The 19,569-nt window shown below is 45.6% G+C and overlaps 1 protein-coding gene across 11 annotated transcripts in view; it reads left to right on the top strand.

Moving 5' to 3' along the window:
• The window catches only part of GTF2IRD1 (GTF2I repeat domain containing 1), a 173,265-nt gene that overhangs the window by 50,974 nt on the left and 102,722 nt on the right, over window positions 1-19,569 (top strand). For 5 of the 11 annotated variants that reach the window (XR_012155462.1, XM_073315866.1, XM_073315867.1 and 2 more), the window contains exons 1-2: window positions 17,417-17,497; window positions 17,921-18,049. Coding sequence is in view for 9 of the 11 variants with exons in the window: in XM_073315866.1 (XP_073171967.1) it covers window positions 17,432-17,497; window positions 17,921-18,049 (195 nt within the window). In the remaining 2 variants the exon portion in view is untranslated. Of the gene's footprint in view, window positions 1-10,220; window positions 10,245-17,416; window positions 17,498-17,920; window positions 18,050-19,569 lie in introns of those variants that run through there. The other 6 variants (XM_073315874.1, XM_073315870.1, XM_073315869.1 and 3 more) reach the window with 3 other exon arrangements.

Raw genomic sequence — 19,569 nt, 5'->3', positions numbered from 1 at the left:
TGCCTCTCAGAGACCACAGGGGTGGGCGCAGTGTAAGAACCTGACTAGACAGATCATTGTGCCTAAAGCATTGTATGTGCTAAGTTCTTAGAGCTTAGGTTGTAATTAGTTGGCTGTGCAGTAACTAAAACCGTGGCATGGTCAACCAATTTAATTTGTAAACAATGCAATGACTGTGGAAAAGAGGACAATCAAACAAAAAAGGAAATTGAGAATGTAAAGTACCCACATGCCCTGCATATCTGTTCCCCCTCCGACTCTGAGGTTGTTCTGAAAGATAATTTGATTGCAGTATGATGTGAATTTGTATATGTACGCAGAACTAAGCATACATCTATATTATATGCTGGTATGAAAGTTAATTGCATGCTAGCCATAAACTTGTGCCATTTTGTGGTGGAGACGTGGTGACTGTTCAAAATGGTGGCAACTGCATGTTACTGGTTCCTCAGCTCTCAACAGCTGTGCGGTGAGGGCCAGTTTCTGGCCTCACTGAAATCTATAGGAGTTTTGCTACTGACTACAGCGGGCCCAGGATATGGCCTTTTAACTGCTGCCTTGCTGTACTTCAGAGTTCAAAGGAAGCCTTTGTAATAAGATTTCCATGGTCACTAAATAGAGAATTGACCATTTTTTTTAAAGCTTGGTTGAAATTGCTTTTTTCCCTCCTCTTTGATTAACCAGCAACTTGAGCTTGATTTTTAAGACTGAGTTAAAACATGTGGTCTTGTTCTGATTCAGACTGTACTCTCACCTGAGCTATCTCTCTGGAGCTTTCATAGGCTAATGAGCACGAGGGACCAGTTGCTTCCTGCAGAAATATTTCAAAGGGGTCTGCTTTGTATTAGCATTAGAGAAGATCCTTAATGCAGTTAAAATTCCCAGGCAAAAAAATTTAAGATGCAGTTGAATTGGGAAATAGATATCAATTCAATTAAAAACAGCATTATTAAAATTGTAGTGACAGCATTTAAAAAAAAAAAGGGGGGGGGTGAATTTGGAGTTCACTTTCCGCAAAAGGTTTCAGATTCCTGCCTACACCCTCCTTCTCCTGTGATATGTAAGTGAGATCTGGACTTTTATAGACGCATGGTGTACATGAATAGCTTTATATATTTTGGAGGGTGTGCATCTTAGGTACCAATGTGGCCCCCATCATCGCAGTATCTGAGTGCCTTGCAATCATTACTGGCTTTATTATCGCAATGCCCCTTTGTGGTAGGGCAGTGCTATTATCCCCATTTTACAGTTGGGAACTGAGGTCCTTATTGGAGATATCAAGAAGGGATCACTGTTTGGCAGTGTGGTGTTTGGTTTGTTTTATAGGGAAAGAAGTTTGACGTTCTAGCTGGGTAAGAGTTCAGGTTGTTTGACTTTGAATTTCTTGCTTTTGAGATATTTGTTTATATAACTCCAGAGTTCTACTAACTTTGTAATTTAACGGATATCCGTTTACAGTCCTAACTGTATCTTTGAGGAAGTTTTTGGGATGGGAATTTTCTTTGTTTTCTGTTGTTGTTTCTAAATGATTTAAAATATTGACAGTGTGTGTGTGAAAACGTGTAGATGGTTATTTCTGCGAGCAACACTAGTGTGTTCTAGTTATGCACATGGTGTAAAGACGATGCATGCTGTTCGATGAAATGCCAGACTCCCCGCTATTCACATCATCTGGCAGAATTTGTAACTTTAATAATCTGGAGAAGTTTGGGCTTTACAAACTCTGAGTGAAATTAACCAGTACAAGGTTAATTTCATCAATATAGGATGTAAGTGGTGATTAATTGGTGGATAGCTCTTATGCTGGCTCACTGCTTGGGATGGTTTTCATTCTCTGGGACCACAACAGTTCGCCAGTGTAGCTTTGAAGCTCCACCGGGCCATGAGCCAAGTTTATAATCCTTGCCAGACTTTATCAAGTCAGGTGACAAGAGACTGTCTGTTATAGGTTGAAACATCTGTAAGGGATGGACTCCTAACATGTGCACCTTGCCGTCAGAAAAACACTCCGACAGAATTCTCTGGATCTGGCTTAGGATGCAGGAATGCAACCAGCCCAAATCATTTCTGAGGGATAGCTTTAGGGGAGAATAAAAAACTGGGACTTTTTTCCAAAATAAAATGGCAAAGGTTTCAAAGACCTGTATTTCCAAAATGCCCATGTCTGATCAACCTCTAACTTCCTTTTTTTAAAAGGGGGAAAAAGATCAAATCTGCCCTCACTAGATTAACACTTGACAAACTTAAGGCAGAGAAGATTTTTTTTCCCCCCTTGGAAAGTTGGGATAAGGGAGTAGCCACTCTCAGGCTCAGAATGGAAAGCCAAACTGCTGCTATTTATTATTTACGATAGCGCTGAGGAGTCCCAGTCATGGACCAGGCCCCATTGCGCAAGACACGGTACAAACACACAGCAAAGAGATGGCCCCTGTCCCCAGTCTAAGTAAGCGCGACACTTTCCACTGCTTCACTAAAGATGCTGTACAGTTGTAAGCTACAGCCTTAACAATGGAGGGACAGATTCATTGTTACCCCCTTTGATCCGTCTAAGCGGGTGGGAGGAGGCCTCTATGCCAGGAGCAGAGCCAGTCTTCTGCCCCTACAGAGGCTTATAGGGGCCATTGCAGCAGTGTGAAAGTAGGATAGCTGTTAGGCTGCCCTAATCTGTGCTGGGGGTCAGATCCACCCCCCAGCATCCCTTGGAGTGAGGATGCTTAAGCCCCTTCTCCCTTGTCCCTGCTCTGGGGCCGTTGCCAGCACCAGGATGAGCTATGGTGCCATGATGATATACTATTCACTTGCTATCTATGCAGTGCCAGCAGCTACTGTCCAGAAGATGGGGAATAAAAGGGGAATAGAGTGGATCAAACTAAGAGGAAGAGAGTCCGAATTCCATCCTAGGAAGGACTGGGCTTCTTTGTACATGGCTGCTTTTTTCACTAACTAATGAGTTTTATGCAAAAGCTGGAGGAAGTGACCTCCTGTGGTTTAGGCCACTGCTGGCCAGAATCTCTCACCTGACAAGACAAGACTTGCCAGGGATATGGAAGAAATACGCAAGTTCCAAAATGAAAAGGCTCATTCCAGTGCTGTGAGGTCTGTGGAGTGATGGTCCCATCCCCATCCCCTATGCTGGTAGTAGATCATTATGGCAAGCTTCATTTATTGCCAAGAAGTCACAAAGCAAAAAAAAACCATAGTTGACGAGAGATCTAGGAAAATAACTTTTGGCAAGAGGGTGAATGGAACATCACCTTTCTCTGAAAAACTCTGTTCTTAGCTGTTTGTGCTTTCAAACTCTTGAAAATCCTCAGCTGCTGTTGAACCGGGAGGGAAAAGCTGTCTGGAACGGATGGGTGTTTTAAGAGAGTAAACTCACTGAATGTTAAGTCTCACCAAATGAGGGTCAATCCATCCTCATCATTGTATCCACTCATTATACTCCATACCTGAACATAGCCATTATATGAACAAAATACCCTCCTATCTCAATGTGTGTACTTTGCCCCGTTAACCTTTTACCCCCAATTGGGGATATTGCGGATTATGTATTCCTTATGCCATCCGATCTTGAACTGAATTTTGCACTCCTTGATAATCTGTACGTTATTCCCTGATAACCAGAAACTTCCATGCTTAAACTCTGTACTGTTGTTTGTTTTTGTTTTTGTTTTTTATTTAAACATCTTAATAAAATTTTGTGTGTGCCTGTTACCGCTTATCAGGTTCCTGGGGCAGAGCAGCTGGTCACACTTTTGATGAACTGTATACGACTACATCTGTAGATATAAGCCACCAGGGATTTTGGGAACTCCTCTCAGCTCATAAACAGAAGAGATGCAAATAATTCTTAATGGACCCAGAGGGGTTTTATAGGAGGTGGTTGTGCTGCATAACGGATAACAGCAGAGGCAGATCATTCAGAATGGCTGAAGCACAACCTCTAAAGCAGCACAAGACTGTCTTTGAGGAGGGGGACACACCATTAGACCATTTCTGTGGATGGGGACACTTATTCCCAGCTTGTTTTCTAGGGCTGCTGGAATTTTCACAGAGGAGGGGGCAGAAATGAAGGAAGGGTGTAGGATGAAGGGCCAGTTTGTTGCCTTAGGTTTACAATGAATATTTTTCTATAGCTGCTGTCATCCAGAAACAACATACAGACTAGGCGCCTACAGCCTAATGTGTGGGATGGATACACCCATTGGCTTGTCCCTGCTTCAAAGAGCTGACACCCAGCCTTTCAGTCTGATTTAGACTCCTAAATGAATGGAAGTTAGGAGCCAAAATACCTCTGTAGAGCTGTGCCCGACTGTCTTTCTCGAATATGTGCATGCAGAGCCTCGCTCAGTGTGCCCCAATCCCCAGTCAGGTCTCCTAGATGCTTCCACAATGGAAACAACAAATAACCTCTGTAGGAGCAGCGGGGACTCGGCACCTGGGAAAACCGGGACGTTTGTGTAATTGAGAAGCGTGGAGTGTGCTGAATCCAACAGAAAGGCAAAAGGAGGGTGGAGCTGGGAAGTCCTAGGGATGTCGGGGAGCACATTTTTCACTGCAAAACAGGCCTGGGGGAAGTAACTGGTTAATCAGTAAAAAGAAAAGGAGGACCTGTGACACCTTAGAGACTAACAAATTTATTTGAGCATAAGCTTTCGTGAGCTGTAGCTCACTTCATCGGATGCATTCAGTGGAGAATCCAAAAAAGTGAGCTTTAGCTCACGAAAGCTTACGCTCAAATAAATGTGTTACTCTCTAAGGTGCCACAAGTCCTCCTTTTCTCTTTGCGGATACAGACTAACACGGCTGCTACTCTGAAACCTGGTTAATCAGTGTGTTTTTCGTTTTGTTTTTATGGCAAACATATCATTCTTACAAGGGCAGCAGGCTTGGCAACACCTGGGGAAAAGGGACGGAATTAAACGGTCTTGGGGTATTTGGTTATAAATTCCTGCCTTGCAAAGGCTGTGTTTCCTTGGAGCTAGCCCTAACTAGTGTAAGAATGGTTTACCCCAGTTTTTCCACAGATTACTTTCCCTTTGATTAGACAAACAGCTTCAAGCTGCAAGTCTTAATTTGATTTGGACAAGCCTATCGCCTGCCAGAAAGTTTTTTATTTTTCTTTCTAAATCTGCTGCCAGCGCTATACGTGACCATTCATGATTAAAAGCTTTACGGAGATATAATATTTTTCTTGGGTCATGTTATGATCTTGTTTAAATTATACCCCAATTTCCCATTAGGTAGTCAAGTGAAGGGAATTTGCTTTTGATACGGATCTCCTGTCGAGCCAGAATAACCAAACAATGGTTCTGCTGCCGGTCACCCTGCCAAGGTTGTGTCATTGTTGTCTTATGCTCCTCTGTGCATCTGCTTGTCTGGATTCCCCCTTTTGTCTTTCGACTTATACTGAGAGTGGAAGCTATTTGGTCCAGCAACCATCTTCTTGTTTTGTACAGCACCTAGCACTGTGGGGTCCTTGGTCCATGACTGGGCCTCCTGGGAGCTAAAGCAATACAAATAAATCCTCCTCCTCTTCCCCCCACGGGTTCTGTGCAATCTGTGTGAGAAAGAAGGTAGCAAAATAAGGCCCTGATTCAGGAAAACACTCAAGCATGCGCTTAACTTTTGAAGAGGTGCTTAAATCCCTTGGAACACATCCATTCCCGAATTGGAGATTTATCTACATGGGGTGGTAGTGTGCATTACAAATCACATCCCTCTGGTGTGCTCTAACATGCTGCATGCTAACTGCCCCGCATAAACCTTGCTAATGCGCTCTAAAAGGTACCTAGTTTTGTTACTTAGAATGCACCAGCAGGGTTCATACAGCACAGTTAGGCCACAGCATGTTAGTGTGCTTTGCACATCACAGCCGTCTGGCGTGCTTTGCCCTGCTGTGTAGACAAGTCCTGTATTTCTAACTTTCTGGGACCTGGTCTTGTTCCCACTGAAGTCAGTGGCAAAACTCCCATTAACTTCAGTGGTGTAGGGTCAGGCCCCCAGTGCACTGCCCATTATGACCAGGGTTGTCAATCTTCTGGAAAACTAGACTGTCTTGAGTTTTCTTACTATTTTGAAATAGAGGAGGCATACGGTGCAGTGAATATGGCCAGGGACTGAGAGGCAAAGCATTTGGGCTTACTATCTAGTTCTGCCACTGTCTTGCTGTAAAGTATTATCATTATTGATCTATTATCTAGCTTGAGCCCCAGTCTGGATTTTTTTTTTTTTCCATCAACCAGAACAGATGCATCTGAACTTTGCCCACATGGTACCAAGTTGCCAGGAGCCCAAAGGCTGTACCTTAATGGCGTGGAATGTTGGTGTGGCCCGTCTACAATGTTCCCCCTTAATTCAAGAGGCCACAAGATAGATGGAGGTGGAACATTGTCTGCTGGGACCTCTGCAAACCTCCCCTCTCTGTTAAAGACAAGGTTGCACAGCAGAGCTGGTTTTCCCAGAGATGGAAACAAATCATTTTAATTTTTCATCCTTAATGCTGCCTGCCTGCATGAAAAAGGTTTGACCTTGCCGTTAGGTGCCCTGTACGGATGTGTTCTGGGAAATGGCAGACTTCATTAAGATCACTGGTAACCTGTGGTTCCAGAGTGACAGTGGATGATCCTGACCCAAAAGACTGGCTAGTGTGCTTTGCAAGCCTGGGTCACTGAGATCCTCTGCAGCTCAGCATCAGGGGCATCACCAAGGAGGGGGTGTGTTTTGGTGTTTTTTTTTTTTGTTTTAATTCTTGTTTTATTTTACAAAGTCATTGAGCTAATAAGCGCTTTTCCCAGAGCATCCTGGGGAAAAACAAAACCCAGCCATCGGCTTGCACTGGGCACGCAGCACTGTTAAGAAATGTCAGATGGTTTTAAGAGGATTTTTCTGGGTTGGGGTTGGCATAGCACAGCAGAGCTGCTGGAGCAGCCTTGATGCTAGCTCTGCCTTCCAAAACGAGGGAGGAAGCTCTTTGCCCTTCCGCCTTGTGCCAGAAAGGCACCATCCCTCTGCCATCCTGTTCACAGGCATTTCTTCTCTCTCCCTCTGCCGGGAAATCCTTTAATTTTCAAATGGGGTCATCGACGTTCTGGTCCAATTTCAAGCTGAGTGCAGCTGTTCTTGTGAAACCCAAAGAAAATCCTTTGTTACGAGAGAAAGTGATTCCAAGACACAGTGTCTAATGCTTTCTTTTCCGGGCAACCAGAACAAACCTCTGGCTCTGGAGAGCAAGGGTATCCTTCTATTTAACTGTAGCCCTCTTGAAGTACAGCGAGAGCTGATTCCCAAGAGAGGGGCAGGGTATAGTAGTGTGTCACCACACCGCGAGGTCAGCACTGAAGAATTAAAGTGATTGTTAAGGGTTGTGTAGAGAAGGAATTAAAAAGATCGAATGCTCCCTTCTGAGCTGTGCAGCAGCCGCTTGTGCTGTGGTGGGCCTGATCCCAGCTAGTCAAGTTGCTGCCTCTGGGTGGAATGGATTCACCATTGCTCCAGCTAGCTTCAGACAAAGAATCCCAGCCTGGGGGATATTCTCTTACTGTGACTGCAGTACTGGCAAACAGCCTTGGAGAATGGGAAAGATTCCTGTATGCCTCTTTGCAGAGTGTGGTAAAGATACTGTGTGTGCATTAACAATCCACTTATGGGAAGAGCTGGCATGGAGGTCTCTGCAACAGAATGCAGATGTAATTCATAAAATGCAGTCATTATCTTTTATCTAATAAAGAATTGCTTCCACCCTCATTAACTTATTTCATGCACAAGTAACAGCCAGCCTCTGCATGGCTGAGTGCACGTGCGTCCTTCCTGTGGGATCGTCAGTGACAGAGTAGTCCTCCTCTACCACCACGCAGTATGAATTTGCACTTAATCACCAGAGGACTCTCAGGTGTCAATAACCTGCCCTCCAATGCCAGACTCTGCTTATGGCTACCTGCTGGCAAATCCAGAACCAGTGAGTTTATTTTGCATTTATACTGGTGTAAACGAGAGTAGAACCTGGACTTTGGTTTTTATCCTCCCTTTCCTGGCCCGTACTTAAACTGTGGATGGCTTCTTCCGTAAACTGCAGCCCCTTCCTTAGAGTCTTGTCAGTGTCTGTTCTCTGATCCTGTGTCTCTCCCCTCCCACCCCCACCCCCCAATGTTCTTCCAGCTGGCCCTCTCCCTTTGGAGATAGCTGCCTCCTTTAGAGCTCTCACCAGCTCGCGCGTGCTATCTTGTTCAGACTCTGGATGGATCTGAAATGCAAAGAGCTGGCTGCAGAATTGGGCCAGAGCTCTCTTCAGGGCATGAGATGAAGGCTGGGCTGGTGCCCTCTTGTTTCAGCACCTGAGAATCACACCCAGCCCCTCACAGGTACGAAGGGCCAAATTCATCTTTGTGCCAGTGCGAGGACAAGAAGGAGACAGCCTGTTCTAAGGCTGTAAGAAGCCACTGCAGCCCCTAGCCCTTGCTTTCATGCTACCTATGGCCAGGCAGGGGCATGGTGTTGCCAAGGTGTATGAGTGCCCTGGCTAGAGCATCCTTCCACCCCCTGTTGCACCCCTACCCCCGGAACTCCTGGAGAGGTAGCACAGAGTCGGTGGACTGGGCCCACTCACTGGTGGTGGCCCAGGGGCTTGGGACTGGCCAGCACCTGCCCTACCACCATTGGTGGGAAAGGGTCATAGCATGACTCTGAATCTGGCCCTACAGCTCCCATCCTTGAGGAGGACTTCCTAGCAGAGGAGTTGGAGTTGATTGGCTCATTGCTGCATGCTAGCCTCCTTTTCTCTTGCAGTTTATTGTAAAGGCCTGGTGCCAGTCAGCAGGCTTTGTGAGGGCTTTCTTGTGCTCTCCCCAAAACTCACGGGCTGCCAGTCCCACCGCGCAGCCATTGCTTGGCTGCAGCAGCTACGTTCCGTGGTGAAAGGCACCTCTTAGTCTTCCCACTGGCTCAGATGTCTGACTGGTCAGTGACTGAGGAGAGGAGCATGTGGAGACAGGTAACGTGGGTTGCTGACCACTAACGGCCACTAGACACCTTTCTTGTGGGACGTCTCTCAGGGGGTGTCTGAAACACCATTCTAGCAATGAAAGGCTTTTCCTTCAGTCAGCCCCATCCCAGCACTCCAAACAAGTCTCCTTTTTTTTTTGTCTGTCTTTTTGGTTCCCTTTCAGGGTGAGATTGGTCCCAGGGCCTGCAGGGAAACAATCAGGTTTCTACTGTTGGCTGCCCCCGAGTTCCTGCCTTCTGCGGTTATTGTCTGGGTAGCAAATTGAGTTAAGTACAGCTAGCTTCATTCTTATTCCTCAGGCGGGCGCACCGAGGCTCAGCTGGTTTTCTAATCTTGCTTCATTAGAAATTCTCTGCCCCCCCTTTATCTGCTTGCAGCTTCAAACACATGATTTACAATCTGGTTTGAATGGCTCAGAATCATTACTGCCTAATTTGCCACCCTTTATTTGTGAAATTAAAGCCCGGAAGCATCTCATTGCCCCATCTGAAAGATTTGGTGGAAGGGCTGTAGCTGACCACACATTTCCTCCCCAGGAAACACTATCTACAGTGGTTCCTTAACAGTGGGGAAGGGCCAGCGGAGAGGGGGCTGTGCAGAGAGATGCCGGCCTCAGCATCTTGCTGTGTGAATGAACTGAAGACAAATTCCCTGACCTTTATTTTTGTTTAGGAGGGGTGGGCGTGGACTCCATTTGGACCAGTGAGGGGGTCGGCTGGGACTGGTATGGACAGTAGGAAGACAGAACACCTTGCTTTGCATGTGAGCCTCGTGCGATATGGCCGTGGTACTACGGAGGGGTTCAGTTGTTTGCAAAGCACTTTGAGACCCTTGCACGAAAGACACTATCAGAATGCATGGTGCTGCGCTTGGTATTGTCTAGCGATCGTTGTCGCCAGCACAGGAGTGGAAAGTAGCTGGCTCCAGATGCAGCAGGACTCAGTCCAGGGCATGGCTGGTAGAGATTGAAAGGAGATTTCAAGGGGCTGAGTAGGATTTGAAGGGCTGAGTAGGCTCCTGGCTCTGTGTTGGGGAGGTGTGCCTCGAGGGAAAAGGGGAAGGTTTACAGCAAAGAGCTGTACAGTTTTCAGCAAGTCAGGCTGGAGAGCAAATACTTCAGAAGCACTGGATGCAGCTCCTTTTGCATAGACAGAAGCGTGGGAGGAGAGGGGGAAAGAAGCACAGAAAGATGGAGCGGAGTACAAGGAAGAGCTGAGGTTTTAAAGCAGCGCAGATGCATGCGGTAAATATTCCAGCGAACAAGGCAGGGCAAGGGCTGGAGCAAGGGAGCGGTGTTTAGTGTCAATTGTGATTGATCTATTGATGCATTTAAGCAGCATTTTTCATAAATCAGCATGCCGTTGTATCCTTTTGACAGGCTAGTCCTCCTGTTCTGAGCTACAGCTTTCCAGACGGGAGGAAAATTAGCTAAAGGAAATCATTTGTGTTTGGCAAAAACTGACGCTGGCTGAGAAGGGCCAAAAGTTTGTGTGCTACGAGGGTGGGCCTTTGACCTAACGCTGCCGCTACAGGTGTTTCACCGTTGACTCCAGGAGGAGCAGAGAGGCCAGCTGCTGAATGCTTTTGAAAAATCTCCTCTAAATTGGTGTGTTTTGTATTACAGTGGCACCTAAAGACCCAAAACGAGATCGCTAGCCACTGTACATACAAATGGCAAGTCTTTGCCCGGCAGAGCTTAAAGCATAAATAGACAAGACAAACAAATGTTGGGAGAAAGGAAGGATTGTTATATTGCTCTGATTTTAAAAAAGCACCTTATGACCTATTTTGTCTGCTCTTTCTATAAATTGTGAATCAAGTATTATTTATTTGTGTCCTGTTGGCACCTGGGATTCCCAGTCATGGCCCAGGACCCCAATGCGCTAGGTGCTGTAGCAACATAGAACAAAAAGAGAAGACCTGCCCCAAAGAATTTACAATCTAAGTGTAAGTCAAGAGACAACAAGTGGCTAAAGGCAGACAAATAAAGGAGCATAGAGTGTGGAGTATCTGCTGAAATACAGTAAGACATGATGCAATTTTTATGTATGGGACCAAATTTTCTGCTGGTATAAATTGGTCCAGTTCTATTGACTTCCATGATGCTAGGCCAGTTTACATCAGCAGAGAATAGAGGTCATATGACTTACAGGTCATTACTGGCAATTTAAGAGTGAATGAAACACACTCACATGGCAGAGGAGGTCTCCAGGCGTATCCTGCTTTCTTCCTGTAATAGCTTCCAAATGCTGACCCCCAGAACACTTGTTTCAATAGCACCGCATTTACAGCGTAATAATAGAAGGGAGCTCATAATAGGCTTATAATCACCAGGAGACTTTTTTATTTATTTATTTATTTTAATAGTTCGGTACTGAAAAGGTAACAAGGGGCCAGGATGAAAAGAAGAGTCTTAAAAAGAAAAAGTTCCCGATGCTGCTTTTCTGATGCCCCTTTTGGGAGAGGAAATGGCTTTGAAATTTTAAACGGCCGCTGAGAGAAGGGGAGAAGGCACGGCAGCCTGGCTGCCATTACAGCACATCCCAGCCACTGTCAGCGCTGAAGGTTTTAGTAGTGTTTCCCCTAGAGCTGCACTTAATTTTGAAAATTCTGTGCTGGGACCATGTGGGTTCAGAAACGTACACGGGGCTGAAGGGGAGTTGAGGAGGATGTGAGATGTAAGAACATGTAAAACCAGGCAATCAAGCAGCACTGTGGGGGAATATAGATTTGTGATTGTGACTTATTCTTGGGGACTTGGTGACAGGAGGAAAGTGCTCCAGTTTGTTCTCTCCTGATTTTTGTGTTACCGCTTCAGTCTCCCTTCTCCCTCTTAGAGCTCCTAGGGGGAACTGCATCTTGAATAAGGAGTGGGTAAATGTGAGTTGTAGAGCTGAAACTCTGTCTGGGATTTTGCTCTCATGATTTGTTGTTACACGTTGCCCAAAGCCCAAGGTGGAATTAATGCCCAGTAGTTCAAAATGTGGTGGCAGTTTTGTATTTATACATGGCTCAGAGCTCCAGATCTGTCCACTGCCCGGGCCCCTCCATGACTCTCTTGCTCTCCTTCTTTTCCTAATGTGACTTTCCTTCTCTTCCTTCCTGCCCCCAGCTCTGCCATCCGAACCTTTTTACCAGTCTACTGTGGGTTCACTATTCCTTTTCCCTCTGTAACGTTGGGGTGCAAAAGATCTGGAAACTGGCATGACACACACAGGACAGAGGTGAAGCAGCATCTTCATGGTCTTATCAGCTTGGATGTTCTTGAACTTTAAACTAGTGGTGGGCCAACCTCAGAAGCTTGAGAAGTTTGTTTCTGAAAAACACCCAACAATATCAGCTCTTGGGCTTACATATATAGGCTAGAAGAACAGGCCTCTCTTGTGATTTCTGGTCCCTCCTGCTTTTGGTTGTGCCAGAATGACCCAAAGGATTGTCTGTCTGTCTGTCTGGGCATGCATGCGTGGTATTTCAGCTCTTCTGATGATAGGCTTATCTATTATCCCAAAGTGTTTTAGCCACACGCCAAATAGGTGACTAATGAAAAGAGTTAACTAAATTTTTCTAGACCCCAACTTAGTTTGGTTTGGTTCTGGTGTGGGGTGGAAGCTCAGCAGCCATCTTTTGTTCCCCAAACCAGTGAAGCCACCCCTTCTGTACATGTCCGAGGCCTCCCTGAGAAATTGCGGTGCAAATGGTTGACCTGATTCTTATCTCCCCTTTTCCAGTTTTACACTGGTGTTGCTCTATTGACTCCAACAAAGTCACGACTGATTTATACCAGTGTCAGGGAGAGGAGAACCGGGCCCAATATACCAAATGCTGGTAGTGGAGAAGTACTTCATTTTTATTTTTGCTGCTCTGGAGGAGGGCGAGTTCTCCACTGTTTAGCTTATTGGTGGTGGTGGTTTTTTTTTTTTTTTTTTTTTAAAGCGGAGCCAGGTGTGTCGGGCTATTGGTTTTGCCTACATGGGCAAAAAAATGTGTATTTTCATTTGATTCCTATGCAGACACAGTTTAACAACTTTCAGATGGATTGAGTTGGTTGTGTGGTGGCCCAGGTGGGAGCCTTGATTGCAGAACACATCTGATTTGCTTGTGTACTCATGGCCGTACGGATCGTATGGAGAGTGTTGCTTCTCTCTGTAATACTGTGCCTATTGCTTCCATGAACTTGTTTGTTTGTATCATCATGGCGCCTAGAAGCTCTAGTCATGGACCAGAACTGCATTGTGCTAGGTGCTGTACAACCACAGAACAAAAAGCCAGTCCCTGTCCCAAAGAGCTTCTAATCTAAGCCTAAAACAAGAGACAACAGATGGATTCAGATAGATGGGGGAGAACAAGGAAACAGTGACACAATACTGTTCAGGATGATAGGCAGCGGTCTCTGCACACCATTGGCCCAACTGCTGGCATGTTTTTGTAGGCATTGTTGTCAAGGAACGTTTCTGAGCAGGATAATGAGGTGGCTTTGGGAATGCTGTCAGGGAGCTCCTCCCAAGCATGCAGGGCAGCATGGGAGAAAGCATGAAGGTCTTGTTAGAGAATGTTAACAAGAGGGCGATCTGGAGAGGAGTGTTGACATCTGGAGAGCAAATGAGAGCTGACTGGTAGGGTGGAGCGCATAGGTGCTGGAGCTCGGGGTGTGGTGGGTGCTGCCGCACCCCCAGGTTTCCAGTACTCACAGGGTTTACACTTTGGTTCAGTGGCTCTTGGCACCCCCACTATACAGATTGTTCCAACACCCCTGGGGTGGAGAGAGGCGTCACTGTTGGATCAGCACTGTACAGCCATCTGGATTTGGATCAAATGTAGGGTGACCTGATGTCCCGTTTTGAAAGGGACAGTCCCATTTTGGGGGACTTTTTCTTATGTAGGCACCTATTACCCTCCCACCCCACCCCTTGTCCTGTTTTTTCACAGTTGCTATCTGTTCACCCTCATCAAGTGACTCTTGAGTTCACAACTGATATAACTTCATATGGATTTTAATCCAAAGTTTGGAAGAAAGAAAACGTTGTATTACAAAAGGGCTTTAAAGTAACTTTAAAATCCCTTCTCTCTCTGTAGCAAAACCTCACTGCAACTCACACCTGCTTAGGTTGAAAGGGAGGTTAAAATTAGATGTCTGGGTGCTACTGTCTCTGATTTTCAGGGCTGGTTTTGCTGAAGTTGACCAAGGTGAGGTGGATGTTAAATTTGTCTGTGGCTTTATTTGAATAACATCACATGGATATAACTGGAGTTTCTGTGTAGGAAGCATTCTCTAGTAGCTAGTGTGTGACTGACAGACAGGAGTTCAGAGTTCTGGACCCCGTTCTACCGCTGGATTCTTGGGCACAGTACTGTGCTTCAACTTCTGCATCTGTTAAATGGAAGTACAGGTGGGTAATGCAGCCCTACCACCCATTGACGTGAGGCCATGCTGATGAATATTGGCAAAGCAGTGGGTCAGGAGGCCATATAGAATTATAGAACATTATTATAGCTTGCTAGGTATCTTCTGTGGAGCAGGATTTTGTTTGTGTTCCGATCTGCTTCGTCAGCTACCTCTGTCTGACTGGAAGGGGGATGCTGATGATGAGTCTGATAAAGAAAGCCCCTCTTCGTAGCTTGAGACAGACTGTCAAGGGCTCAGCCTACCATAGCCTGTGCCGGATTTTGCCACGGATTTCGCTTCCATTTTAGAGACCCAGATAAGGGCCAGATTTTCCAGAGTGCTCGGCTCAGTGACGGACTGGTTGTCAGAAGTTCTAAGCATCAAGCATGCTGGAAATCCAGCCACTTACTATGGGGCCTAAATAGAAGGTGACCTCTTTTGAAAAATCTGGACCCTATGGTGACCCTCAAGTAGTAACCCTCCAATCTCTGTGCCATCACATTCACTAATGGAACCGAAATAACCAGCCTGGGCTGCTGCTGAAAAGCCAAGCCCATGGCCCCACTGGTGAGTAGAACCGACACCATGTTCCTTTCCCCATGGTGACTGGTGGAGAGGTCTGGTCTTACCACCCGCCAGAGTTTACACCTGCTTTGCATTTTGCTCATGGAGCTTTCTTGGAGAAAGCAAATTGAATGGAATTCTATTCTAATCAAATCTTGTCACAGTAAAGCCCTGTTTTTAAGGCGGTGACTCTTTTAAGGTGACATTTAAAAAAAAGAAAATAAAAAGATTTTTCCCTTTCTTTTTGCATGTTCCAGCTGTATTTCAGTACATGATTGTAATTCCCTTTATCCCCTCTCTAATAATGAAAGAACCTTGTTGTATATTGAAATTGGCCTGGCAGTGTGTAATTTATTTCACTGCAAAGTCTCTCTCTATAAGAGCCTCCTTTCTTTGGCAGCAAATGGCACAGAGAGACCTGCTGCTTGGCCCCTCCTCAGGAAAAGCTTATCACATGATGAAGACAACATTAGGAAGGAGAAACCAAGTGGCAGCCCAATCCCTACAGGAAGATTCGCTCCCACTGGGAAGCCAGACACTCTCCTCTTGGTGCTAAAATTCAGATTGCTTCATGGTTCTATTTGCCATTATATTTTTATTCCACCCTCTCTTTTCCTTCCTCCCCCGATGAGGTTTTCAGAGCTGTGTATTAACCTAATGATTCACCGAAGGGTTCTCTTAGTTCCATAATTCAATATGGTAATAGTGACTCACCTAGTTAGAAGGATATGTGGGAGGCAACCATTTGTTCCTTAAATCGGTGCAAGAATTGGTATGTCTAAAAGCAAAGTCTAGCGAGAAGATCTGTCCCTCTTTCTCTTTTACGTGTGTTTCCATCACGCCGTTTCATAGCACTCTACATGTTTATCGAGGAATGTTTGGTTACATGGATCCAAGCCTCGATCATGGGTTCTGTTACGTGTTGTATATGTGGGGCAGGCAAGAAGATAGAGGTTCTGCAGCAAATCCTTCACACTTCCCCTCATTTTATCCACCCAGGCCATGCAAAGAGAACCGAGAGTTGCTGCATTCTCCTATTTGGGACTCCCACTGAGTGGTGGAGCACCTGGTAGGTACAGAGCTGGTGTAGCTAGCGATGCACCCAAATCCCTAGTGCGGGGAAAGTGGAGAGAATCAAAGAGGAGTGCCTGGAGCATAATGTCCCCTGACTATGCTCAGCTGGAAGACTTGCCAGCAGGCAAAGGTTAGAGCAGCCCCTAGGTTTCTCTAACCTCTACTGTGGGCTGAGCAGAGAATCCAGGAGCTGTAATCTGGCTTCCTGATATCCATCATGCTCCACTGCAGAAAGGGTGAACTTGATGAAGCAGAGATTCTGGCCTTGTGATGCTGCATTCAGCAGACAATGCAGCAAGTGACGGGAGGTTTTCTCAGTAACTAAGCTTGGTAATGCTGTGTGCCTAGAGGGTGCATCATGTGGGCTTAGGGTTGGATTGTGGTTACAAAATTCTGTGATGATTTTTGGTTTTCTGTCTCTGATAGAAGTAAAATAATTTGCATATGGGCATCTTGCCCCATGGGTTGAATTTTCTAATTGCTTCTCTTTTCAGTTTCCCTGCTTACATGCAGTGGTGGCTGGAACTGGTTCTCACCATGTACAGTAAAATAAAATATAGGCTGGTTTAGTAAGTCTGGCATGCAGGAAAATAAGACACTGAGCGGGTTTTTAGCAGATGAATGAACTCATGAGGAGTACAGATTTGATTGCCTGACACATTGTACCTCTGCAAGGAGTGAGGTGACCCAGTTTTGCTTGGTTTAACTGACTCATTCAGTTTCATCTGACAGTCTGCATCCCACAATAACAGAACTGCTTGCTAATGCTTTCCACTGGAGGTGATCAGCATTTCTCAATGGAAGTCAGGCTTCTGGATTGCAAATGTTAATCTTCCGCATTTTCTCTGCCCTCCCCCCCCCCCCCCCCATAACTAGTTCTCATGTGTTCTTGACTCAGGCAGGGCAGTATTTTCTTTCCCCACTTGTGCTTTCTGTCATGTGCACAGAGACTCCTTGAGTCTGTTTAATAATAGTAAAACAGCTGTTGAGCACAGCACTGCAATTTTCAGGGATTTCAGGAAACGAGGTTTGCACTGAAAACGAGCACCCAGCTTGCTCATTTCCCGCTGCCTCACTACAAGGCGGAGTGGCCCGGCGGAGTGGGCACTGGACTTGACTGGGACTCAGAAGACCTGGGTTCTAGTCCTAGGCCTGACACTTACTTGCTGGATGACCTTGGGCAAGTCCCTTCCCTTCTCTTTGCTCCTTTCTACCCTGTTTGCCTGTCTTGTCAATTTAGACTGTAAGCTCTTCAGGCCAGCGATTCTCTTGCTATGGGTCTGTTCAGCACCCAGCCCAATTCACAGATTATAAAGCCAGAAGGGACCACTGTGATGATCCAGTGGGAGCGCCCCCTCCCCCCAGGGGCTGCAGAGATGTGCTGGCATCCAGCTGCTTTCGGGAGCAGCATGGGGCCACGGCATGCAGGCAGCCTGACTGAGCCCTGCTGCACCGCCAGCCGGGAGCCGCCTGTGGTAAGTGCCTCCTGGCCGGAGCCTGCACCTTGCACCACCTCCTCCACCCCTGCCCCAGATCAGAATCCCCCTCCTGCACCTAAACTTCCTCCCAGCCCCCCCCCGCACCAAACTGCCCCCCCCCAAGACTTGTGTATAGGGGCCCCACAAAATCTAATAGCCGTGGACCCATAGGAGAGTTAATCCGGCCCTGCTGACCAGCATGTGTTACATGTCCCCCTTTGTGCCCAATCCACTGAGGAGGTGAGTGTCTTACAGTGCTCCTCTGCTGACCCTGGCTCTTTAGCTCACTCCTTTTCGCTCTGGAGATCCTTGGATCAACCTTGGTGTCAGCCACGTTGATGCAACTGCATCTGCAAAAGTAGTGGGTAAGGTATACATTTGTCTTGTCTTGTTTTTTGTTTTTTTGTTTTTTTGTTTCAGGTGAATATGGCACTGACGGGGAAGCCCTCCAATGGGTCCCCCAATAACTCCAGATCGGACCAATGGAATACAGTTTTTCATCAGAAAAATGAAATCATCACCAGTTTAGTTTCTGCCTTAGATTCAATGGTGAGTGAGGCTGCTTGCCAAGGTGGTTTTTGGGGGGTGGGGAGGCGGTTACACACTCATAAGGGATTGTTCATGGTTCAGGATAACATTGAAGGATAGGTTCTGAAATCAGATGATACCCATTAGAGCCCTCTCCAATGGGCCACAGGGACCCAAATATGAAATCCAATAATTTATCTAAACAAAGGGGGCATATTCATTTCAAGTGATGATTAACAATGATATTGCAGCAACCTGAGAGGGTTTGACAGCTCCTGAAATCACAGGAGAGACTCCGGCTCTGAAAGCTTCGCGAGGCCATTCTGCCACCCAGAAGCTCACTTTACATTAGGTTAATTGGGTTGAATAAGAGCTGGATTTAGATGGGAAGGATATTGAGTTCATCAAATTGTACTCTGCTGCAGTAAAGCCAATCGAGCTGTTTGAGCTGTGAAATGAAAATCACATGCCCATCCTGACAGTCAGAGGGGCCAGAAAGTCAGCTCCAGTTAATTTTGCGATGTGTGGTGTTTTCCTATTAATATTTATGTTGGTACCAACTGAATTTATTTTTCTTGATGTTTTACCACTGTTGTTATGAGCTTTTACACAACAAGGAAATGATAACAATGGCTTTATCTCCGAGAACAAAGAAAATAACTCTCGGGAGAAATCTTGCACAAGTCAGTCTTGCTTACATAAACAAGATAACTGGTTAAGTTTCTCAGACTAGAGCTAATCTTATTTTTAACTGAAAAGTGTGTGTATTTACTCACATGTGTAGTAAAATGTGATGAATTAAATATCCCTCCCACGTAACTCCAACTATAGTTAACTTTTATATAAATATGATTGTGTGTGTATGTGTGTGTGTGTGTTTCCCTCCGGAAAATGCTAAATATCCACCTCAAGGCCCCATTAAGATGCAGGTACCCGAAAACCAAGGCCCTCAAAATCACTAGTCACTTTGGAAGCGCTTAGCCATTTATATATATTACACAAAAAACTATGCCTCCTTGTGCATATGCATTAGGCTATCGTCTTTAATTACATGATCACGTACGTGCAAGCATTGCACAAGTAACGTTAATTCTGGCGTTTCCTAACTTTTGAATGCTTGGCTTTGGAATCTTAATAATATTGTTTTAACATAAGCTTTTGAGTGCAATTCTATATATGTTTCATATACAAATTTAAAAAAGAACTTGGAGTTAATTATTATTTGAATTCTTTGTTCATACATATCCATCCCACTCATTATTCACTGTTTTTTCCTTGACTGTTGTTTAGTTTAGTTGATTGAATGAATTAATGTACCTCTTGCTGTTTTCATGGAAGGGATTTTTTTTTTTCCAATTAAGCTTTTTCTAGTTTACGGATGGTAAATCATTATCCTACTCTCTTCATGTCTTCCCCCAAAAAGGAATTGTTTCCCATTACTTGGGGTCCATCCACTTTCTTCTGAGAACCAAGTCCAGAGGTGATGTAGAAGGCAATACATGTTGCACATGGATAAGTGGCTGTCTTGGGGCTTGTCTACA

Source organism: Lepidochelys kempii, chromosome 17 (genome assembly GCF_965140265.1).
Source record: "Lepidochelys kempii isolate rLepKem1 chromosome 17, rLepKem1.hap2, whole genome shotgun sequence".
Taxonomy (NCBI): domain Eukaryota; kingdom Metazoa; phylum Chordata; order Testudines; family Cheloniidae; genus Lepidochelys; species Lepidochelys kempii.
This window is presented reverse-complemented; position numbering and strand designations above follow the sequence as displayed.